This window comes from Hoplias malabaricus, chromosome 3 (assembly GCF_029633855.1).
Source record: "Hoplias malabaricus isolate fHopMal1 chromosome 3, fHopMal1.hap1, whole genome shotgun sequence".
NCBI classification, from domain to species: Eukaryota; Metazoa; Chordata; class Actinopteri; order Characiformes; family Erythrinidae; genus Hoplias; species Hoplias malabaricus.
Genome location: NC_089802.1, coordinates 60,283,864 through 60,309,141, shown reverse-complemented (window position 1 = coordinate 60,309,141; position 25,278 = coordinate 60,283,864). Strand labels below are relative to the sequence as shown.

Below are 25,278 nucleotides of genomic sequence, written 5' to 3'. Positions count from 1 at the left end.
CACACATCAACAAACAAAGACTTGGTTCTGCACCTGGTATTTTAACAAAGTGCCTACATTCTTAATGATGAGAATGAGCTCAAAGAAAATTGAGAGCGTTCGTAGCGTTCATATGTCAAATAATATGAGGTTTTGTTTTTTTTATATTTAAATTCTTACTGCTCAGATAAATACATTTAAAATGGTATATTTCTTTCAACGGGTGAGAAAAAATATATACACAGATTTATATGTGTATATTGTGACAGGATGAAGTGAGAGGAGTTTGGGGGGATGGAGTGTGTAAGAGCAGATGGTAGACCTCTCCCCTGTAATGTCTGCTGTGGGGACAACAATACGTCTCTCTGAAAGCTTATTAAGGAGGGGTAGACCATAGCACTCCATGGACAGCTGGCAGGCAGCATGCCTCAAACACACACACACACACACATATACATTCACCCCTCCCTAACTGTCCACACAGACACACACTCAGCAATTAACTGGCACGGGCCAGGGCTTAAATATTCACCAGCTGAAAGCAAACAAAAGAACCTAAAATCAATTCTGTATCAGTTTGGTCATTCACTTCACTGCATTTGGCGCAATGCATACTCCTTTTTTTTAATCTATCTGTTTGAATTACGTGTGCTATTTTTCAGATGTCTTTTTTGACAGTTCTAACCCTGTAAATAAATAAGAAACTCAATCTTTGTTACACTGACTGAGTTCAGAACAGAGGATAAATGAACGACGAGGATGAGAACAGTTATGCAAAAAACAGTTCTATATAATTTTATTGGTTATTGCACATTCGTGAAACAATTATAACAGCATCTAATGTGTAATATTAGTCTCCATTATCCATGGGTCATGCATATTGTCTATATATGCATATTGTGTATATATTTTTTTGCATGACAGAGGCAACTAATCTGCTCTTCACACTGTGTGCAATCACCAGCAGCTAACACTGTTGTTATATATGTATGTTAGCTGTTTCTTAGTTGAATAAAAGGCAATATTCTGTACTCACATGGCCTGCCTTTTTCATCATTTACCAACATACAGCTAGCGGTTTTTCAGCAATCAGGATCCAGAGGCTAACAAAGGCAGCTGTCATTGCAGTGGAATGAACTGAAAACAGGCTTGATTAAAATCCTCAAATTAGTCAATTAGTCAATGAGTCAATTAATATGTAAACATAAGCAAATAAAGGCACATATAGAATTAATATGATTAAGATATACAAAGACCCAATGCCTTATATAATCTTGAATATTTTATTTTCCAAAACAAGTTATATTGTTCCAAAATCAGTGTTTTTTTATGCATACGTATTTAAAAGTGGTCTTTACACCTACAAATACTTTAATGTAATATCATGGTTATTAGATTATTTATCAGCTGTTTTTTTTTAACAGAGGAAATTGATCTATATAAATAAAACATACAGAAAACATAAACTGAAAGACAACCCAGGCACAGGAGTCGCTCCAGCCGCTGCTTCAACCAATCAGCGCGGAGTGGGCGGGGCCTGTGTGAATCCCCTGGACTTGCAGCCTTCACATTCCTCACATTCCAGATCCGAGAACAATCGAGCGGCGGCGCTTTAACAGCGCTCCTCCTCCTGCTGCTCTCTTCATACACTCACACAGTCTCACACTCTCAGTTCAGTTTCTCTGTCCGCTACAGGAGCTCACGGAGCTCAACACGCCATAGCACCCAATGGACATATAACCTCCGTGACTTAAACCTAAGGGAACGTACTGTTTATGAGAATTACCAGCTCTAAATCACCGTCCTAATTTTTCATTTGTAGCCGCCATGCGACACTGAACTGGTGAGAGTTTTTTTCTTTTTTTCTTTTTGGACTGAGCTCCCGAAAGCCCCGAATGGCGTTTCGCGGATTCCATTAGTAGTTGCCTTTCTTCTGTGTATTTTGAGAATTGTTTCTCTTCTGTTTGTTTTGAGTATGTACCTTAGGTCTCACCCCTGGACGCACTCTTGTGTGAATCCCCTTACCGTAGGCTCGGATTCAAAGGCATGAGTGCCAATGTGCTGCGCTGTTTTTTTTTTACTTCATGCTTGAACTGCTTGTGGTTGGGTTTTAAAGCCACATTTGTGTAGTTGGGTCTTTGATACAAAATTCCAGTTGTAACGTTATCAAATGTTGTACAATTTGGGCTAATCAAGAGTAAAGTAGTTGTGTGAAGGTGAGGCAATAGAGAGGAATTTGGAGCAGGAAATTAGTGACGCAAATGAGTGCAGAAATCTCACTCACCCTCTAGTAATGCCTTGAGGTCAAACAGCCTCCAGTTAGGAATAGCTGGAGTGTTTCTTTTTCTGTGTCCTAGGAAATGCACAGGCATTGGAAGTGCTTGTATTTGTGTTGGTGCAGATTTGTTTATTATGTGGCATATTTGTTGGATTTCATTTGATACAGGTCCTTGGTAAATATATAATCTGCTTCTTAGCATGATATTCAAAGCGGCTGTTATGAGATTTTTAAAATGAATTTACTCTGAGACTATGACCTATACAATGTTACTTTAAGTTGTTTTCTTTTTTTACTTCTTTTAACCCAGGTTGACCAGTTAAGTCAGAAAAGCACTCAGAAGGTAGGATTTGATTTTATTTACAATTGAACTTTGCCCCTGACCAAGATGAGGACTGCAGAGGAATCATCAGGCACAGTTCTGCACCGTCTGATCCAGGAGCAGCTGCGGTATGGGAATCCAACGGACACACGCACTCTCTTGGCCATCCAGCAACAAGCACTGCGAGGAAGTGGCAGCGGCGGTGGCGCAGGAAGCCCACGCTCATCCTTGGAGAGTCTTACTCAGGAGGAATCACAGTTTCTCCACATGTCCACAAGACAGGAGCCCCAGGGCCAGGAGCACCAGGGGGATTACCAGCACTCAGAAAGCCCTGTCTGCCACCTTTACCAGCTCCATACAGAAGAGCTACCTACCTATGAGGAGGCGAAGGCTCACTCACAGTACTTGGCCTCACAGAGGGGTCAGACAAGTCTTCAGCAGGGAGGTCTGGACACCCCAGGTGCAGACTCGGGGCTTGAGCAAGACCAGGGCACATGGGACCTCAAGCGGGAACATGCTAGGTCATTAAGCGAGCGCCTGATGCAGCTTTCCCTGGAGAGGAATGGTACCCCTGACAGCATGCCCATGAGCTCTTCACACAGTTACCCCCAGTTGTCTGGTAACCATGCTGGTGCTGCTATCAATGATGGGCCCAATCAGCGTGGACCACCCCCAGAGTACCCATTTACAGTCAGATGCCCTGGATATATGCTGAGCCATTCACAGGAGAATGGACACTATTACAAAGAAGCTCCTCCTGCTTTCCACTCCCAACACCACAGGTGAAATATGCAACATTCAGTCACTGTGCACTACATTTACATATCAGTTTCTTCATAGTCGTTTGACAAAATGGCCTAACCTCGCATTTATGTCTGTTCCAGGTATGTTCCAGCTCAGCCACAGGTGGCTAGACACAACACCCTGCCCACAATGACACCTGCTGGTCAGGAGGTCATAGTTGGAGGCTACAGCATCACAGCCCCAAATCCTCAAATGGAGCAGCTGATAAAGGAAAACGAAAGGCTAAAGAGGGAAGTGGAGAGCTACAGTGAGAAAGCAGCAAGACTGCAGAAGGTAAGAGAACTCACATGGTTGGCTTTATGTTCATTTAGAATGTCAGTCACTTTTGAATAGGCAGTTATTCACATTCCTTCCTGTTTTGAGCTAAAAAATGGCTTACAATGGGTGTGGATGAAAGAAATCATAGTGTTCTAGTCACTGCCAAATGCTGCATTCCAAAGAGATTAACTCTCTAGCTATGTAGGAATGTGTGCAATGGAGGGGATAACAAGGATTTTGATTTAATTTAAAAAGTACTCTTTCTTGGTAACTCAGTGAAATTTCTTCAAAATAATGTTGGGTACAACTGCAATTCTGGAATGTTATGGTAAATTAAGGAAGGAAACCAAGTCTATATTGGCAATTTTTTTCTTGAATGTAGTGGGTTTACCTAAGCCAAGCTTCAATGCACAGGCTCCTCTTTCACATGCAGAAATTTTGCCATTCATTGCCTTTTTAAAGGATGTTAAACAAATTCTAATTCAGTTTATTTATATGCCATGTCAGGTCCTGAAAATCTATAGTTTACTCCTAAAAAGGGCATTGTCCATAATTGTTGAGGATTCTATAGATCAGGCCTTACTGCTATGGATCAATAGGCCATAAATTGAAGCAGGGAGGGGGTTGCATCCCTGAGTTTCTCTGAGGTCGTCTTTGTCTACCGTTTGGAACAGATGTCAGAGCTCATCCCAATGTGTCTGAGAGTGGTGAGGGGATTCTGAGCAGCCTGCAGCTGACGGGTGAACCCCGCAGCTGTGGATTCCCAGACAGAATGGCCTCTTTCACTTTCACCCCTAAGCAGAATCCCATTTAGAAACCCGTGTCTTCTCGCTGTGTGTGGAATGATAAAATATAGCTGTGTTTACATTAAACAGATTGGCCACTTGATTACCCTGAACACCTCAAAGCAAAATGTGGAATTGTGTTCTTTGGTTCCTGATCCCACATTTCTGAGCAACTATAGCATACAGTCTTGCCTCTGTGAATGGTACGTCTTCAACACGTCCTGTTCCTTTGTTCCCTTTGGCTTGCCTTTGGCATCCTGCCATGCAGAGAGATGAATGTGCAAACACCTGGGACTCATAAGTGTTCTTTCTGGAATGTTGATTCAATTCCCAGTCCCTGAAGAGCTCTGTGAGAGAGTGATTCACTTGTGGGCAAGCACAATGAGCAGACCAGCCAAGCACATTCTTCTCTGTCTCCCCTTCTCACTCATCCTGGCCAGATTCCTTTTAGGTGTAACACATGAAGCTTCCTATAAGCTCACTCAGGTGGCGTCTGAGGAATTCTTGTGGTCTGTTTTAAAAAAGAAAAAAAATGACTTATGTATTTTTTTTTTTTTAAGTTGGAGCAGGAGATTCAGAGGATATCTGAGGCTTATGAGACTCTTATGAAAGGATCTGTGAAGAGAGAGACTCTTGAGAAAACCATGAGAAACAAGCTTGAATGTGAAATTAAGAGGCTTCATGACTTCAACAGAGACCTTAGAGGTAAGTGCTATTCTGCAGAGGTTTTCTCAACTGCAACAAATTCTATGGGTTTAAAATTTGTGAGAAAGCACTATGGAGGCCTCAGTTCTGTGAATTCAAATTTCCACTTTTATGTTTTATTTTAGATCGCCTAGAAACAGCAGCCAACAAACAGAGAGCAGCCATGGAAGATCAAGATCATAGCCAGCACGTCTTTGCCAAACTAGCTGAGCAGAGTAAGTAAAAATTCCCCCTGTGCTTTAGTTGATTGAAAAAATCCCTCTCCTAATCTGTTGTAGAACCCGAAGCCCTGAATGTTACAGTTGTGTAGGGTTTTTAATCTTAAGTTATTATGACATATCTTAACATTCCTCCACCAACACAGTTCTGCATGTTTGTGATGGCTGTGATTCCTGAGAAAGCTGTTGTTTTGACATATCACATTCCAAGATTAAGCAGCCCATTAGCATTGCAAAGGCCAGCTCTCCTGTGACAAATTACAGTGGCATGTTGAGTTCAGTGTGAGTAGTTGCTCGTTTGTGCTAGCTGAGGCCCAGCAGAGGGGAACATGCTCTTCTCCAACTGAGAGAGCTGCTCTCGGAACTTGAGCGCAAGCCATTATTAACAGCATTGGTAAATGTGGCCTGGATTCCTGGAATATTTTCAGGTATTTTGGGCTATTCCATGCTTAGGGTATGTGTCCCAGCCCCCCTACTGAGGCAAAGAGGCCCTGAGCACCCGTTTCTGGAGGCCTCTGACACCCATTCCAGATTTAAGCAAGATCTGGCTTACTGTCTTTCCTTGTTTGGCCATAGAGGTGCTAAAGTATGCAGAAATGAAGTAAACAGGTTTTATGCAATACCAGTGGAGGTGTTTAGTTGCTCATGGCACTGAAGCAGTTTGGCTATTGTTTGAATCAACCTCTAAATTACAGCCTCTCACAAAAATGTTAATTTGGGCCTTGCATTGGTAACTAATCTGCTCAAAGTGAGCCTTACTTTGTTGCATAATGGCATTAGGTTTCCCTCAAGAGCTCAAATGTTTGTCTTAAAGGCAGCAAACCCCCATTTATGTAAAATGCCGAGTGTTGAAATGTTTCGAAATTACAGATTGTATACTTGCTGCTTTTTAGAATTTAATTGTTAGTTCTGGAAAGCATGTGATCCAGTGTCTCCTATCTTTTAAGCAATATGTACGCTAGCACTCTGTGACCTTGAAAAGGTATTTGAATTACTTGTTTACCACTTGGCCCAAAGGCATTCCAGAGTTCCACTGGATATAAAGACACGCCTGTGTGCGCAAGTGGATAAGAGGAAGTCTGCATTCCATTCCTGTCCGGCATTTTGGGTTGTATAAGCAAGGCTTGAGTACTGAAGGGAGTTGAAGAATTAAGACTTTGTAATTTGTTTTCTTGCTCAGCAAAGCATTCAGACTGGAATAAACAAGCCACTGGAGGTGAAGTGTGTTCTCCCATTGCTGAGAGATGTTAAGTGCTAATTGGGGCTGTGGAATTCGGCATACCAAATTGTAATTCAGTTGGCCACTCTGGTAGTCTGGGAATTTGGCCGGATCTTTGGTATGTTGGGTCAAAGGACAGCAACGAATATGCAGCTACTCCTACTATGGCCTAGACGAGCATGTGTAAATCAGGCAGTCCTCTTTTGTCCCTGTCTCCTGTGGGGAAGTTTGTCTCACAAGAATCTGTTAGAATGAAGCTGAGGCCCAGAGAATGCACTGGGCACGCCCTAGACCTTAAGTGTGGCTATTCATTTTGTGGCCCTCTTAACAACTATGCTCACTTGTCTCTGCTGCATTCACTGCAACATAGTCCATTTCAGAGAGGACACATGCCAAAATGCTTCCAACTTTGTGAGAAACAGCATTGTGAGAAAACACTGGTCCTAACTACTTTTCCCCTTTTTGTCTCTTGATGCATAGATGAGGAGCACAAACGTGAGCGAGAGTGCCTGGAGCGTGAGCTGCAGCGTTTAAGGGTTTCTGGAGAGGAATGGTGCAGGCGTAGGGAGGCCCTGGAGCAGGCCTTGGTGTCCGCTCAGACCCGGAACAGGCAGCTTGAGGAAGAACTGCGGAAGAAGAGAGCATACGTGGAAAAAGTGGAGAGGCTACAGAGTGCCCTGGCTCAGCTGCAGGCTGCTTGCGAAAAGAGAGAGGCCTTGGAGCTGAAGCTTCGGACAAGGCTGGAGCATGAGCTGAAGAGTCTGAGGGCACAGCAGGTAAACTTGGTCTCCATGAGATTGCATCGTATGATTTCTGTAATAATGATATTTCTTGGACGATGATGGGCAGGTTTACAGACTAAATTTGTCTTGTCATTCAATCAGTGGCAGTCTCAAGGCCAGCAAATGAGCAGCAGCACATCATCCAGCCTGAGCAACTCTTCTTTACAGCAACAGCTGAGGGAAAAAGAAGAGCGCATCCTAGCTCTGGAAGCTGATATCACACGTTGGGAACAAAAGTATCTGGAGGAGAGCACAATGCGTCAGTTTGCCATGGACGCCGCTGCCACTGCTGCTGCACAAAGGTGAATAACATGCTAATAAATATATTATGTTTATTTGTGATATAAGCTTTGGGTTCTGTTACTGACATTTATCTTTTTTATTCATTTTAAACAGAGATACAACCATTATTAACCATTCACCCAGGCATTCGCCTAATAGCAGCTTCAATGAGGTGCTTCCAGCGTCCAACCACAGGCATCAGGAGATGGAAAACAGGTATTTTACATTCCCTAGACTAAATTCAGGACTGAAACATCACCTCATTTGCAAATGTTCTGGGAAAGCAAACTGTCTAGTACATATACCTAACATTCCTTGTTTTGTTCAGGATCCGAGCTCTGTACGCCAAGCTGCTGGAGAAAGATGCTGTCATTAAAGTCCTGCAGCAGCGCTCACGGCGTGAGCAGGGACGAGCCGATCTCACCGGTCTGCGGCCTGCCCGATCCGTCCCTTCAATCAGCACAGTCTGCGCCACAAACACGTCTCGGCCCAAAGGTGAGGAATTAGGGGTCAGGAAAGCAGGCTTAAAATTGCCTGAAAAATTTCCTGACAACTGGTGGCTCCTTCAGTAGACAACTATGTATAGTTGCCCGTAGAGAATGTGTTCATCCGAAATAATGTCAGTGAAGCTGCCGGCAGTGCGCCTCAAATAGGTCCAAGTCTTGTGAACTGGAATGCATTTTTATGCCCATGTGCTGGAATAAGTGCTCCAGAATAGATAGAGCTTGTCTATAGGGGAACATATATGTGTGTCCTGGTGGGCTAGTGGCAGGGAAGTATTTGTGTATGTGTTAGGGCTGGTAATTAAACTGTTTTCTTTTTTTGACTATGTTGGCAGGGAAGAGTCTCTCAGATGACCAGACAGTGGCTGCGATAATGCCTCCTTCACCCCATTCACTTTCCAAGGCCCAGAGCTGTGACTGCAGCACTCAGTGTGACGAACCTTCAGGCGAAACAAATACCACACAGCAGATTTCTGATGCACCAACTGTCCAAGAACCTAAACCTGCATCCCTTACTGGTGTGTATCTGCCCAGACTCTCTTTCCCTGTGTTAAAGTGTCACCTTAAAATGTGTTTCTGGCATTAGCACAGAGCTAATATGTAAAGAGGTTGTATGTTTCCGCTTTTGAAACAGACATGGTTAAATAGTAACTTGCATAGCAAGGTAGAGGGGTTTGGACTCTGATTCCATTCAGACTACTTAGGCCAGGCTTTGGGTAAAAGCTTTTTGGTTTTTTCACACTGTTATCTGATCACATTTTCAAATGTTTTTATGTTACAGATTGTAGTACAGAGTCGCAGCAAACTCAAACTCCAGTCTTCACAGCCAAGGGCAACAGCAGTACTGACAGCGAAGTGGTGGAGATACTCATCTAAAGACAGTGGACATTTCAGTCAATTTCTGCAATATGTATAAATGGCATGCGGCTCAATGATGTCCATATATTGTGACTTGCACAGGATTTGCTAAGCAAGACTTTCTCATCTCTAATGGTGCTTGAGACAGCTGTTACCTATGGAGCCAGTCTGTTTTCCAAAAATGTAAGGTGAGGTGGTGAACGAGAGAGACAACCACAGACTTTCCTCAGTGCAGAGAGGAGAGCTGAGCTCCCTTTACTGTGTCTCTAGACTTAAAAAAAAAAAAATACATCAATTGCCATCCAACCCTTCTGGCAACTCTCTCAGCTTGCCTCACAAATTTGAATCTGAGGTACTTGTACAGTAACTCTGCTCAAAGAGTCAAAGAGGCTGCTGTGATATGACATGAACACAAACAGTGTGTGTGTGTGATTTTATATATATATATATAAAATGTATGTGAGTTTCCTTTTACTTCCTTGTATTTATATTTATAAGAATTGCTGCTGGACTGAGTGAGGTTTTTTTTTTCCGTTCCTTTGAGGAGTGTTATTGTATGTGAGAAGGGGGAAGGGGGAGGAAGGTATATAAGAGAACTCTTGAATGTCTTTTTTGCTATCAAACTGTTTTTGATACACTTTTCCTTGAAAGATGAACCAAGGGCAGTGTTTCTATAACTGATTTAGTATACAGTTCTTTGTAAAACAATATCCTGCATTCCTGGACAAATGCACAGACATAACAGCTAACTTTGGTCATTCTCCATATAGATGATGATTAGTTGCAACTGCTTTGCCCTTAAAAGTCAAAAAAAGAATAGTAAAATTTGCGGGTAGCCAACTGTAGTTTAAAAGTGGTAGACCTAGGATTACAGTTTACCAGAATAGTTGAGTGAAAACTGATTGACTGAACTGTGACACTCCCTTTGACTAAATTAACATTACAGTTGCTGTTCTTATTATAATTGGCTGGCAGTGGGCTTCTCTCTCCCTGTTTTAAGCAATGGAATGAGAAGCGTCCTTTTGTGGACTTAGGCTGCTGGGCACATACTTGTCTCTTTTAGTGAGGCTTATGAGACGTGTCACCCTTTGGATGGACAGGGGCTGATGCTTCAAATGCCAGATTATCATTTTGTGCCTCTAGCAGCAGCTACCCAGCATGCCTTTATGTCCTTCACTGACAAGCTGGAGCTAATCTTCTCGCATCACTTCATGGTGGTATGCTCCGGCTCGATGCAAAAGGCTATCTGCTTGACCCCTGGCCTGTTTGAAATGGCTGGCATTCATGCTGCTATTCTCTTTGTGGGGCTATTTATTTCTACACAACTACGGTAGCTGGTTCTACCATCAACTTCAAAACAGCAGAGCAGTTCACACAGCATCATGGAAATGCTTAACCATATTCGATGTTTCATCATTTTATTAGCTGTAATAACAAGAACACCACAAAGTTGTGGGTGACATTATAGTATTATAAAAATGTTACTGTCTTAACTTCAGAGACATACATTTCTGTGATCAAAAGACTGTCTGAGACGGTGTGATGTGAATTCACAAAGAAAAGTCAAGATCTGCATTGGCTGAAATGGTAAACTAAGGGTTAACAAATTACTCTTATTTGATCTAGACTGTGTATGCCACATTCTCTCAGAGTGACTCTAGACTGGAAGTGTGGGTAATCATTATTGCACCATATTCCTCTATGTCACTTAATGCTACTTTTTCTCTGTTCTCCTACACAAAGAATTTGCTGGTCAATGATTTGTAGAGGAGGCATGCTTTTATATTCCTGTGTGTGTGTGTGTGTATATATATATATATATATATATACACATAGATACACTTTTTTTGCGCTCTCTCCTTGGACTGTTTACAGAAAGGGCTGTTTGGAAAAGAAAAGATGTTAATATATTTTGTATATTATTGTGCCTTTTATAGTATCTAGTGACATAAACATAATGCCAAAGATTTGCATTACAAAATAAGTTATATAATGAAAATTTGCGAACTAGTGAGGTGAGTGTAGATGCCTCGCTAAGACTGGTTGACCCATACTTGGATGTTGCTGTGAACCTCTGGAATGGGACATGTTTGTATGCCAATAACATTTCATTAATTGAATAAAAACTTTAATATATATATATATATACGTTTTCAAAAATGCTGTGGTGGTCAGTTTGTTTCTTGCCAAACTATAGCAAAAAAAATTATTTTCTATCCCTAAAAAAAAGATGAATGGGAAATGAAAAATAGGAAAGAAAGAAAGAGGAAAGGAGGAGTGGTTGCATTCTGAATCACTGATGTTTTACTATTATTTATTTTTTTAAACACAAGTGCAAATCTGTACATACTTGTTCAATCTGGGTACTTCAATTGCCATGAATGGTATTTTAATTCTGCATAGAAGAAAACTACCTTACTGCAGGAAAACTATTCTGCCAGCTGCTTGACTTCTGGCAACCAACCTGTATCTCTGGTACATCAGCAGTATCTACTCATCATTGCTAATAGCACACTGCAATGGTATGGCATTTTTGATCATGTTCATTCATGATTTAAGGTTCAGTGTTCAGTTTAGTATAGTTTTTTTTTTTTGATAGTGTTGCCCATTGAAAATGACAAGCTGAATGTTGGACATTAGATATAAATGACACAAAAAAACTCGTCCATCTGGGTCAGTCACTCACAGACTCTCAGTCATATAGACCCATTCATGTGGGCACCAGGAAAATTGGGGAGGGTGGGGACGAGTGAGGCGTACCACACCCACAAATGCCGCTCTGGGAGTGTGTTCACAGCCCCTAGTGCATTAGTCGGTGTGTGTTCACTGTCACAGATGGGTTAAATGCAGAAGACAAATTTCATTGTACATTGTACAATGACAAATAATAGCACACATTTCGCATAATAGATACCCTAGTAAGTTTTTTGCTGTGTCTGAAATATGTATGGTTAATTTTCAGTGTTAATGGTTTGCAGTCACCAGAACACACAAAAAATGAATGTGTGCTATTAGTATACTTCTTTTAAACTAAAAAATAAGCAGGTATGCTTACATTTTACCTTTTGTGTACTTATCAGTGATACATTAAACACAATTATATTTGGCTAATGCTGGAAGAATTCAAGCTTTTGAGGTGCCAGATAAAGTTACTTTGAGGATATTCAGTTTTGCTTTTGTACCAGGGAATTTGATACATCATGGCAGTAATTAGAAATAGTTATAATGACTGGATCTACGATTTCACCATTATCATTGGAGGTATTAATTAGGGCCTTTAAGTGGGTTGTAGGCAGGGAGATGTTGCATGAGGATAATCTTCTCCCCCCTGGTATGGTCTCCCAAGGCAAATTGGTCCTAGGTGAAAAAGAGTGATCCACAAGACCCTGATGAAGTACACTAGAGAAACAGCTTCCCTTGCCTGGAGTAGGGATACCAGGGCCCCACCCTGGAGTTAGGCCTGGTTGAGGAGCTCCTCGACGAGCGCCTGGTGGTCAGACTTTTACTCATGGGGACCGGCTGGGCTTAGCTCAAAGAAGCAACATGGGTCCACTCTCCCATGGGCCCTCCACCTTTTTTGATCACCGTTTTGTGGATCTGGAGAAGGCATTCGACCGTGTCCCTTGGGATAGTCTGTGGGGTGTGGAGCCACTGCTGACAGATTTAGATTATTGGGTGGTCTATGCCTTTAAATGTTAGTTTAAGTACAGGCCTAAATTTTGTATGGCAGTAACCAATGGCACTGTGTGATTTATAATATATTATTTGTGACCACTGACTACAAAGGTTGTATTGTGGTACATGACACATTAGCTGGTGTAATGGATTTATCATTAATGTATTGCAGATGTTACAGTAAACAAGCAATACTCTAAGGATTGTAAGACTTCTGTTTACTGAAGCACATGCCTGCACTGTACTGGTTTCCCATTATGACCTGAAGAAAAAATTGATTCGCCCAATTTTCATTGTATAATTCGGACCCTGATTGAAAGGGTTATGAACACAGCCATAAGGAAGTGGCTAGGGTGTTGCAGTGTTTAAATAGCATGGCATGGGATGGGAGGGTGGTACTAGATTACCAAAAAGTTTAGCTGAGGAATTTAAATGTGCAAAGGTGAGTCGTGAGAGGATTTTGTCAGGATTGAAGGATGCAGTTGCAAAAGCGGAAGCGCCAGTCACAAAAGCAAGAAGGAAATGTAATCTGAAAGTGGCCGTGCAGGTAGCCAGAAGCTCATTAGAGCTAAGGAATGTGATTGGCCAAGTACAATGCGAAAGAGGTGATTTGTGGAAGGCTTTTAGTACAGCCACATTACCTGAGAGAAGGTAAATGATGACTATTGATGATGATTACCAGAGAGAAGGCAAATGATGACTAGATCTATTTACGGGCAGGAAGAGGAGGCATGGTTCACAACAGCAGCGTCACAGGCAAAACAAGGCCAGTTGCTTTGGTGGGAGAATGTAGAGAAGTGGAAGATTTCCTGGTGATGGAGGCCAGTCGTATTAAGTTTTTGCCGGGACCATTTTACGAGGCCTTTTCAACACCGCAAAATGTATCGGCTTGCAATTTTAGTTTGTCACAGGGACATTATACATGGAGACATAATTAGGTGTTATGTTTGTTGGACAGCAAATGCCTAGAGGTTAATGCATTGACGAGTAGCTGTAGTAATAAAATGCTTAGGCTTGTGCGTGAGGGGGACACTAAACTACACTGAGGCCAGACATGGTGCTGTACTCTGAAAGAAAATGGATAGTTTCTTTCATCGAGTTAACAGTTCAATTTTAGGATGCAGTAGATGAAGCATTCGAATGGAAGGAGCTGAAGTATGTGGACATGTTCACATGGAACCTGTGGCACTGAGCATGTCTTAACAGTGCCAGTGGGGCTAGGTACAGCCTTAGTCACCAAGGAGGCCAGTGTGGATTTATGGTTGTTGATGGTAAAGGGTAAGGTAGGACTGTAAAGCTGGCTTGGAGGGGTGGTGGGTCTGAGACACCAGACTTTACTGTTGGGGGTATAGTGGGCTTAATTCAGCGAAAAACAGACGATGGGAGGTGCCTACTTGATGACGCCTGTGAAGAGCTAGTGATAGAGTGAGTGGTTTGGGTACTCGTGCTGGGCTCATTGAGTAAACGTAGTTGTTAAGGATAGCTGGTTGCTGATCTGATCAAAAACGGCCACAACAACCTTGGATTGGCAATGGATATTTTACATCTTATCCAGTGTATGATTATAATTTTGGGATTATAATGTTCAGAGAATACATTTACTTAATCTTTAATCAAGATATACTCAAGAACATTATAATTTAGTATTCTTGGCTATAAATACATAAAATATATACATGTATATTTGTGTTGTAGCTTAGAGCAAATTTTAATCTGATACCAAACATATAAACATTTGTTTGATTTTATATTCTTCTGGAACAGAATTCAAGAAGCTGGGGAATAATGGCAATAAGACTCATAAACTGACATATAAGGGGACTAAATGTTTGACTATGAAAATTGTGAATAAAAAGCAAAGATCTGCCTCCTAAATCAAATTTATTGTGGATAGGTAAATCGACAAGTAACACCAGCCTTGTCTAGTCTAAATATTTAAGGTGGATTTGGACAGTAAAGACTTGTAAATACAAGGAAATGCTTGTTCCCTTTTTTGTCTTTCTCTTGCATAGGTAGATGTTTTAGTGAAATGATGGACACACTTCTGAGTATATATGTTGATTATGGCACATTCTTCATAGCTATTACGGTCCAAATATCATAAACTTTCTCTTGCTTGTTTGCCCAGTTTTCCTCAAACTGGAACCTGGTTGAGCTTCACATCTGAGGAGGAGGGGGAAGAGGCAGACCGCTCTTTCCACTGTTTTGAAACTGTATTATAGTTCTAATTTTAAACGCTTGGTGTCAGTATTACAAATTGCTCCTTTAATAAAATAAACTTCAAGTATACTTTTTATAAAGGCAGGATTGTACTATTTTCATTTTGATATTGTAAGAGGCACTTTGCAAAAATAACAGGAAAAAAGTAGCACATCAGTATATATCAGTCTGAATCCAGCAATGATGAAATTTAAGGAAAAGTCTAGGAAATAGCTGGAGTTTATTTGGTCATATTTTTCAAATAAGCTAGCAAAAGAGGCCACAGCATAAGGGGTTATTTGTTTTATTGTTCTTTGGACAAAACTGTACATATTACTTAATGTGCTATTTTATGACAGTTGAAACTTCTCCAGTGATTAACAGCAGAAATCTGTCTGAACCATTTCATTTTTCCTCCCTTTTTAACTTCTTTGAATGGCATTTATCTGTAAAAACTTGCACTCCCAATACTGTGCTGGGTACATTTAAATATATTGTTTAAGGAATCACACCCAGTATAATCAAATTACAAGAAATTACCTTTGAATTTGTATTTCAACTATCAGTATTCTGATATGTAAAGAGATATATTTTTTCATGCCTGAAGCCTTGCTTAAGTGAGTTAGTAATAAGAGGGCAGTCCATCGATCATCCAGAAGACATTCACATGGAACAAACAGGAACAACACTGTCTTTAATAATCGAATGTTGAAATGTGAACATAGAGACTGGAAGTCTGATTACAACAGTGGGAAAACATATGTGCCTTCTCTGTCGTCTGAGCTTGAAGATTTCTTCAATATTGAAAAAAGTAACTATTGCTATGGTTGATGTATTTAAACATTGCACGTATTGTTGTCATTCCTGACTATCACTGTCAAATTTTAGGTGAAATAATATTGTTTATATTAGGGTAGAAACCAATCAGAATTTTTCTTAATGGCCTCCAGGTTTATGCATTCATTCAAACTCTGTTGTTGCTGGAGTTGAAATAACATCATAATTTAAAAAATTAACTACCAGTTTTTGTTTTCAAATGGTTGGAATCTGAGATAATTAGAATCTGAGATCTGAGGACTTGTGGAATATGTGTATTGATCATTGTCTAAGAGTGGTTGCCTGACCAATAAAGAAAGAAAATATAAAATAGGCCTAGTTATAGAAAGCAGCTCTGCCAGGAATCGTTAGTGTATTACTCACGATCAAGTGTTACAGAATAAATTAATGTTAATATGTCATTTAAAATTATTAAAAAACAAAACATGTTTAATCTAGATTTGCTAATCTAGCTGCTTTAAGCATATTGAAATGCTACAAAAGGTGCTGCTAGGATTAGTGAAGTGTTTTCCTTATTTTTTATTAGTTTTACCATTTCCTATAGAACAAGCTGAAGTCTTAGCTTAAGTCATTATGTAATACCTCTGGCTGGATGGTCATATTATAGGATATGAATATCTAAACATTGTTAGCATACCTGGGCACAGAAGTTCCCATATTAGTTTAGTGATCGGCTGGCATATGTTCCTTACTGGTTCTCATTTTACACTCTATATATTTTCTTTCTATTGTGTTTCTCTCAAAAGGTGTAAGTTAACATTCCTTAAATGTTTTGGAAGTTTCCTAGCTGGTGGGTTTGCTTGTAGCAAGCGGGTGCGACTTTTCTCAGCTCAAGCTGAAGGTAATGGAGGTAAAAGCCACTTGAGGAATGTCTCACCCTGTTCTATCCACTGGGAACAAGGTAAAACCGGCATGTGTCAAGGTCAGTTAATGGGCTGGCATACCGTTTGCACACATATTCATCTTGTGATTAGTTGGACATGTTCAGCGATGGGTCTATTAGGACTCTGACATATCAACTGCTGAAACCATTCAGCGCTTGCATGCCTGAAGCATTTGGTTGACCAAATGTTTGTAGATACATGATCATCTTATTTCTGAAAACAAAGGTGAATACAGAGTTTGTTCCCTCTTTGCAGCTAGCTTCTTTTTATATATGAAGGCTTCATACTTGACACTGGAACATGTCTAGGATTGAATATTGGGTGATAAGTTCTACAGAAAATACAGTTGTATTGCTTCACAGCCAGAGCAATTTATAACTCTCTAGCTAATATTTGTCTATGAGCAACTGAGCTTAAGCTCATGCTCAGCTGTATCCTATTTCAGTTATATTAGTTTGTATAAATGTTTTACTAAAGGTGCACATTTGAGTGGATATGTCCACTATTGGGGCACGTAAAATTTGGTGAATTCGCTAATTGTGATGTGTCTCAACAAACTTTTGAAGACGTAGCATATTGTCCTATTGAAATAGATTGATTTGGTAGATGAAAAACACACTCTAGGTAAGAGGCTGTCCCTTTGAGGCTGCTGAGCAATGCTTAAACATCTCTGTGTATGTTACATGTGATATTCCAGGTTATGTTTAGGCAATCTCATTGCTTATGCCCTGCTTGTTTCAGCAACCCGAGTTTTCCCTTAAAATTCTACAGAATTTGTAGAGTTTGGGCATGTTCCAAAAATATCTGTAGTTTTCCAATGAAAATAATTAACAATGGTGGCTCTCATTAAAACAAAATATTTCACAACTGCATCCACTGCAATTTTAACTTAAATAAACTTGTTTACCCCAGTCATATTAATTTGGAAATAACATGACAAAATAATTTAATTTGGTTTTTCCTTGTATTGAAACGGATCATTATTATCACAATTTCAACATTTGTAAAGATTCTGAAGTGACTGTGTGGTTCTGGAAAGAGAGAAAATAGCAAAGCCCGGGCCCCCGTTTTTGGCCTTTCCACATAGTTTTTGTCCAAGATTTTAGTGAGAAATATTCGGAAAAACGGCTCAGTTCTGAGCTGTGTTTTGCTTCGATTGCCATGGAGATTCCAAAACTTCCTGCTTGGAGCGTTCCTGGAATGCACTGGCCCCCTGTTCCTTTTCCTCTTTTTTTTTCCTGGCACATAAGTAAGGTCTCATTTTAGAGCTGTAACTACTTTCATTTGCCAGATATCTAGTGTGTGTGTCAATCTGTCTGTCTATAAGAAGTAAAGTAAACATTTATTGCCTTATTGTGATCTCTCTATGATCTCCCTTCTAAAAAATAGGTACTGTATTGCACTTGCTACTAAGTACAGCATTTAAAATAGTGTAATATATAGGAACATAATGTGATCATAAAAGTAATTTACAGCAATATATTTCCCTACAGTATCTGCACTTAACCACTCCAAGTGGAGTATATATTTACATACCAAAAGCACCCAAAAAAACCCTTCTTGCGAAATGAATTGCTTGTTCTTGGAAAATTCAAGTGGTTGGAAAACAATTTACTGTGTGTCATATCTGCCCTCAAACCAACTCCCTCTAGAGTGGCTCTCCACAGCCTGAAGGTGTGGCGTCTCTGACTCAAGGCCTCTCCAGACAGACACGTCTTTTCTCACAGGTGAGAAGAGAATGAGAGGTAACAGGAAGCGACAACAATGCCTGTCCTGCCTCAGCCGTGACATCTAAGTGGTGTGAAGCTCATTCTGGCATATATAGCACTTTGAATTACACTGTCATATGCAGGAAAGACAATCAAGTACAAAACTACACAATCAAGTGAAAAATCTAAACAGTTTATCAAAGGATTATCAAAGGATAATCTTGATCCAGATACACAGTCAAAAATAATACAATTTATTTCATATCAAAACTCTGAAATGAATCTAAAAACAAATATAACCTAAATTTGTTCTTTATTTCTACATAACTAATACATAATATACAAAAACAATGAATGCTAAAAGTAAGTTGACTAATAAATTGCAAAGCAAAATTATTATAGTAGGCTCTATATATCCAAATGTTTGTAGATGTAGATGTTATTGCTAGTAAATGTAGCTAATTTAGGGTGCACCCATTGTGGATTTATATGATTGTGTAATCTTCATTGAAAAGCATGAAATGAAATGTTAAAGGTTGGCTAAATTAAGATAAATTCCTGGGCACTGAGCTCTGGAGCAGTGGATCTATTTGAATGTTTGGGGTGGTGTGTTTACCAGAACTTATCATTTACTTCCCCATTATTCATTCATTCATCGTCTGTATCCAGTTCAGGGTCGCAGTGGGTCCGGAGCCTATCCGGAATCTCTGGGTGCAAGGCAGGGACGCACCCTGAAGCGGGCGCCAGTCCATCACAAGGTGACACACACTCACACATTCACTCACACACTCACTATCACACACTCACTATTCCAAATCTGTACTTCACAAATGTTTATGTAGTTAAATGGCAAAAAATTCTCAGAAATATTTCAGTATCTAGTTTAAAGCCTCCCCAGAAGAGAAGAAGCTGTTACGGCCAAGAAAACACTGTGTCATATTATATCGTATTAATTGTATGTCATAAACAGTAAATAATTTTTTTAAATAATATACTTTTATTGTTTTCATGGCTGAGTAATAGTTTTAGTAAATGAAATTACTGTCAGCACTGTGTGAAGTTCTAAACAAGAACCTTTTTTTTTCTTGCATTATCTTCAATATAATAGATTTAAACAAAATCCATTTAATGCACACCTTGACTAGTCAAACATACCTGTATTCATTGTTACCGTGTTGCTAATCTGCTGTTGTGGAAACAAGCAAGTGAACACAGTCATACAGCCAAGTATGAGTGCCAGCTGGAGGAATATTCTCCCTCCTTATCTCACGTAAAACAGATTCCTGACACTGTGCTAGTAGTATGCTGCTCTGTGGGCATGAACAATGAAGTTGCAGAATGATTTTGATGATTTATAGGCTTGAATATGATTTGTAGTCTCCAAATGACCTGACAAGACCTTGGGACAGGTTCCTAAGTGTAGAGTGTTTTATGAGCTTTGCCTTTAAATCATAGTGTCAATGGGTGTAATATTCCGAGCCTATTTTCCTGCACAGCAATCAGTTCCTCAATTATTGGACATTAAAATAAAAGTCTGATGAAAATGAGATGTATTGTTTTCACTGGCCTCAGATGTAATCAGCTAAATCTAGTGTCTAAAGTCAAGTAATGAAAAAAGTGATATTTTTAATTGATTTAATGTTTGTTAAGTTTGATTCTTCCAGTGATAAGTAACAACAGCATGGTGACCCTCACAGGCCTCTCTTCTGGCTATGCAATAACCTCTACACACAGGAATGTTCTCCATTTCTGTTTCACAACAACTCTGCTAAGGCCCAACCATGACAGGTGAGAGTAGGCATGTTGCCACATATTTAGGATTTGTGCTCACACTTTTCTGCATGTGCAGCAGAGAGAGAGAGAGAGAGAGAGAGAGAGAGAGAGAGAGAGAGAGAGAGAGAGAGAACTATGTGAAGCAAAAAGATTTTATATAACTTTTATATAACAACCCTAATGTTATATTTTTCTGAACTGTGTGTTCCACAGATGGACAAAAGCCCATGTGTGGTCAGAGGCATGAGTGGTATGCGCACATGCATTTTACTGGCCGCATGAAAAACTCCACCACATGCTGAAGGATATTTATGTGTCTTGCTGCAGATTGTGCTGTGAGAAATCTGAGGTGTGTATTTTTCTTGTCTCCACAGCACCCTTTAAACTTCCTGAGCCCTGTGGAGAATCTGAAGCATTTTAAAAGATGAGGTTTGAAGGCCTAAAGGTCACATGTCCGACAGGCTTTATTTTGCTTGGAATGTTCTTTTTCTTTTTTTTTTTCTTTTTCTTTTTTGTCTCCCCTGTTGAAAGCTGCTATTTTATAAATCATTGTGTCTCCTCAGTAGTATAAATGTTGAATGTTGAATAAACAGAAAAACAAATATTCCTCTGCAATTCTTGTTGGGGTCAAAACATGAATTATACAGCTAGATGCCAGCCCTACTAGTGCACACATGTTGGTGGCCTGTCTTACAACAGTTTGTCAGAAAAAAGTGACTGTCAATATAGAGACAGAGAGAGAAAAGGAAATTCCATCTTTTAACAGATATCTTGATAAATTCTCTCTCTGGAACTTCACTGAAGGGATGTAAAACCATTCTTCCAAAAGAAAAGGATTCCCTCAGGTGGAGTTTTGATGGTGGTAGAGTGCACTGTAGTCCAATGCCTCCGTCAGGTTTTCAACTGAGCTGAGATCTGCTGATTGAAAAGGCCATAGCATTCATATTGTGTACATACTCTTGCTCCCCACAGCATAACGGGTTCACTGGAGCTGTACAGGAGCAAGCACTGAGGCTTGTACTGTATCTTAGTGTACACAAGATAATAATAATGATGATAATAGTAAGTTAATGGTAAACAATTCTACCGATCCTATCAAATTATATTTTTCCACACCTCTGTAGAGACATGCTGCTGAAATTTCAAACATGCTATCAACTTTGTAAGTTTTACAAACAAACTGTAAGTTCATACACTTTAGTTCTCATGTTTCTTAAGTTTGCTACCCCTCTTACTGAATAGAGATTATTCTGTATTTCGACAGATAAATATTTAGAAGACATTTATGTAAAGTTATGAAATATGAAAAAAATATACATAGCACCTTAAATTCCTCAAAGATTCCCATAATCACATTACTCATGGGATTACTGCTAACTGCACCTGCTCTTCACATATTTTCATTTCAAATAACAGGGCATTGTATTATAATTGCTGGTGACATTTTGGTTTGATGCTTTCCCCACAGGAGCTGTCAGGATTTCCTGCATGCAATACAGTATTGTGCAAACTGCAGACATGAAGCAACACTCCCACTTCTCAAGCTCGCAGAGTAATTCATTCATAGATAAATTGCTGTCTGTGAAAGTAGGGCAAAGGAGCATTCCTGCGGGAAAAATCTGGCATCCATCACCCAGCCCTCTGCTGGGTTTTTTTTTTTTTTTTACAGTAAAAAAGGTGAAGGTTGCCATTTTTTAGAGTAGAGACTTTGAGATGACATGTTGGTATGGGAAAAAGATTAAATAAATAAATAAATAAATAACTACTCCTGTCTACAGGTTAAAGAATATAGAAGCTCTAAATAACGCTGGTTTGGAATCTGATTTTGGCCATAAACTTATTCATCGATTAGCCATTACATTATGACCATTTCCTTGTTTCTACACTCAGTGTCCATTTTCTCAGCTCTAATGGCCATACAAGAGCAGTAGTTCAACAATTACAGACTGTAGTCCATCTGTTGCTGTGCACATTTTGTTTGCTTTCACCCTGTTTTTCAGTGCTTAGGACTCCCTCAAGACCACCAGAGAGCAGGTATGATTTGGGTGCTGGATCATTTTAAGTGCTGCAGTGACACACAAAGTGGTGGTGCGTTATTGTGTGTTACGAGTGGATCCACAGTGTAGAACAAGGAGGTGGTTATAATGTTGTGGTTGATTTGTGTATACAGTCCTTGCGTTCTATGCTTGTATTCTAATAATGAATTTTGTTGGTGTGCTGGGTAGAAGTCATTGTATTCCTCCAGAGAACTGTGGATAAAATACTTTTCCCAATACTGACTTATTGATGTGTACCAAGGCACAGCGTTGGTATTAAATATAAATACAAATGTAATTTGTGCCTTATAAAGTCAATTTATATTCAGTTCAGCTTTTTATTGTTTTAGAAATGCACTGGACTACTTGTGGATAATCTAATAAGGAACTCGTCCTGATTTATAGCTGTTTTCAATCACCAACGATACATCACAACAGTTGTTAACAGGTTTATGGACACAGGGCTATCATTTTATAGCTGCTTATCAGGTTTGATCCTGCAAACAACACTTGTTCATTCCACAGTGAATGACTGTTTACTGCCTTGATAGCAGTTTGGGGTTATCGTCTGCCTGCTCCTTTGCAGTGTGCCGCACAAAATTAAACACACTGTCCTAATCTATGTGCAAGTAATGTCATGGACAATGTCCTCCAAAATCATTCCATTCATATCATTCCTCTCTAATCAGACTTGAGCTCCCTGTGAATTTCGGACCAGAATAGACACACAGCTGGAGAAATTGTGTGGTTTTAGGATTTGAATGTGATTTGTTTTGATAGCAGTAGGCTGGTGCATGCCTCAGCTGTGCAGAGACACCTTTCTGAAGGGCTGTAGTAGGTGTGTGGTTTTGGTGTGTGTGTGTGTGTGGGAGGGGTGTGGGGTGGTGGTGGGGGTGACAGAAATAACTCATTGGCCCTGCGGAAAAATGGCTAGAACTCTTAGGGTCACGCATCACCCCGAGGCTGCCAAGTAGCCTTGATATCCAAATGATGTAATGCCCTCAAAGAAATGTGACAGTAACATGATGCCAAAGCCCATGGATTGTTGTCAGTGCTTAGAGTCTTTTCACATCCAAAATGGTCTGTCATGCTTCTAAACTTGAGGGGCCCTCACCTATACTGATTTTATTACTTCATTCAGCACATGTATGAAAAAAAAAAAACATGCTAGTTTTTCACCTCAAATCAGAGGTTAAAAAATATTCCACTTACCCCAAATGTCATCCATAAGTCAAGACATGTAGTTTATGTACTGGGCTTCTGCAGATTTCCACTTGCAATCTTTCAGGCCATGTCGGAAATAGATGATGAAAGATTATATCCATTGTTGTAATCTTAGATTAATTAGCTGTCTCATCACATTACATCAAATCACATTGTGTTCATATTTAAATTAATTATTTGGGGGAAAATGCAAGTTTGAAGATTGATTCTAATTTGTACATTTAACAGGATCTGACAGTAGTTATTTGTGTAAAAATCTCAATATCTAGCTCTTTATCTTAAAACAAACCTGAAAGTGAGTATACGGATAGGATGAGCTACAGTCCATTTGTCTATGGCCTCGCTTTGTTGTGCAAAATCAATATGGAAGGCCAATGCTTCAAAATCTCTCTTGTCATGTTGTAACATTTGCATCTAATGCTCCAACCCAGGGGAAAACCCACACTGATTTTTTTTTTCATATCCAATAAGATCCAAAGACTTGTTACACCTAAGAAAGAGCTAATTACGAGTGAGGCAAAGACAAATTACCTATGCCATGGTATGCGTGTTCCTCTAGCGTTCAAATGCTGAAAGACTAATGCTAGTGATTTTTAAGGGGGAATATGGAGGAATGTCTTGTGTAAATATTGATGGAGGCCCTTGGAATGTGATCTGGACTGGAGCCAGACAGGAAGCCTGGAACATTTGTTCCTCTGATCCCAATTTCCTCCGGACAATCGCGCTGAGAGATATTTTGGGATGTGTTTTTTGCCATTGGACCACAGTCGCTGTGAGGCCAAATATACAATAAAATCAGGACAGCATAAGGTCACTGAAATGGTACAGGGATGGTATATGTCTGAAAAAACTGTTTAAGAATTTCAGGGTTTCATTATACATTAGACTACATGTACAATAAATCAACATTAATGCGGTCACGTTCAGAAGTTGGAATTGTTTTGAATCTGAAAACATCCCAAAGGTATTGAAACTCCAAGTAAGAAGAATGTAGTTTCATTGCTTCACAATTCTTGGGCCTTTAGCCCATGTTTGGCATTGAGCATGTTGGCCTCCTTAATGTTTCATTTCATTTTAGTTTTTCTGTGAAGATTATAGAAGCAGCCTGTTCCTAACTGAATGCCAGTGTCCACAGTGAGTGCACCATAAAATAGTAGGAATTGGCAAAGGGGAGACTACAAATATATATAGCACTAGGATATGATAGTGTTTGTTTCTGAGGCATGAAACAGGAGCTAAAACTGTTCCTGGTTTTTGCCAAGTAGTTCCCATATTTTACTCTTTTTGTTTCTTATGCCTCAGTTGTGGAATACAGTAGTAGTGTGAGACAGCCTGCAAAACTGGGAACATATATCACTAAATACCTCAGATACAATGGTATCTAGGGTATTTAGTTCCACAAGCATTATTCCTGTTAAAATATGCTGAGGAATTAATAAGTATAGCAAGACTCTTCAAACAATGTCATGTGCATATTTAAAAGACAGAGAACAGCTTTAATGGATTACAGCAGGTTCTTGTACTCTGGTGTGTAGGGGATTTATAGTAGTAATACAAATTAGTATTTTAACATATTTTAATAACAAGTATTTTTGATCTGAAGGGTTATTCCACAAAACAGCATTCCTCTGTTTAGCCAGATAAAATAAGCCAAAAGTCAAATCTATCCAACTATTTATCTAATTTTTAAAAAGGTGAGAGACCGATTTACAAATCCTGAACTCTAGTGTTAAGTTTTCTGACTGAGAATTCCTACCCTGAAGAAGACCCTACTGCAAAAAAAAGTCAAAAGGAGGGTTAAATAAACCTTTTAAAACTGATCTGGCTTAATCCTGCCATCTTGTGGCAACAGGAAGAAAGCCGCTAGTCATTCTATAGCCTCAAACATAAATATAGATTTCTCTCTCTCTCTCTCTCTCACACACACACACACACACACATATAATAT

General features: G+C 39.7%; 1 protein-coding gene across 1 annotated transcript; it reads left to right on the top strand.

The window, feature by feature from the left end:
* Positions 1 to 1,583: 1,583 nt before the first annotated feature.
* On the top strand, positions 1,584 to 11,089 carry amotl2a (angiomotin like 2a). Its single transcript, XM_066665637.1, has 11 exons — positions 1,584 to 1,822; positions 2,568 to 3,361; positions 3,464 to 3,656; positions 4,987 to 5,131; positions 5,257 to 5,346; positions 7,049 to 7,344; positions 7,453 to 7,652; positions 7,747 to 7,848; positions 7,961 to 8,127; positions 8,471 to 8,653; positions 8,917 to 11,089. The coding sequence occupies exons 2-11, from the start codon at positions 2,646 to 2,648 to the stop codon at positions 9,009 to 9,011; spliced, it is 2,187 nt and encodes a 728-aa protein (XP_066521734.1). The 5' UTR covers positions 1,584 to 1,822; positions 2,568 to 2,645; the 3' UTR covers positions 9,012 to 11,089.
* The last annotated feature ends 14,189 nt before the right edge of the window (positions 11,090 to 25,278 follow it).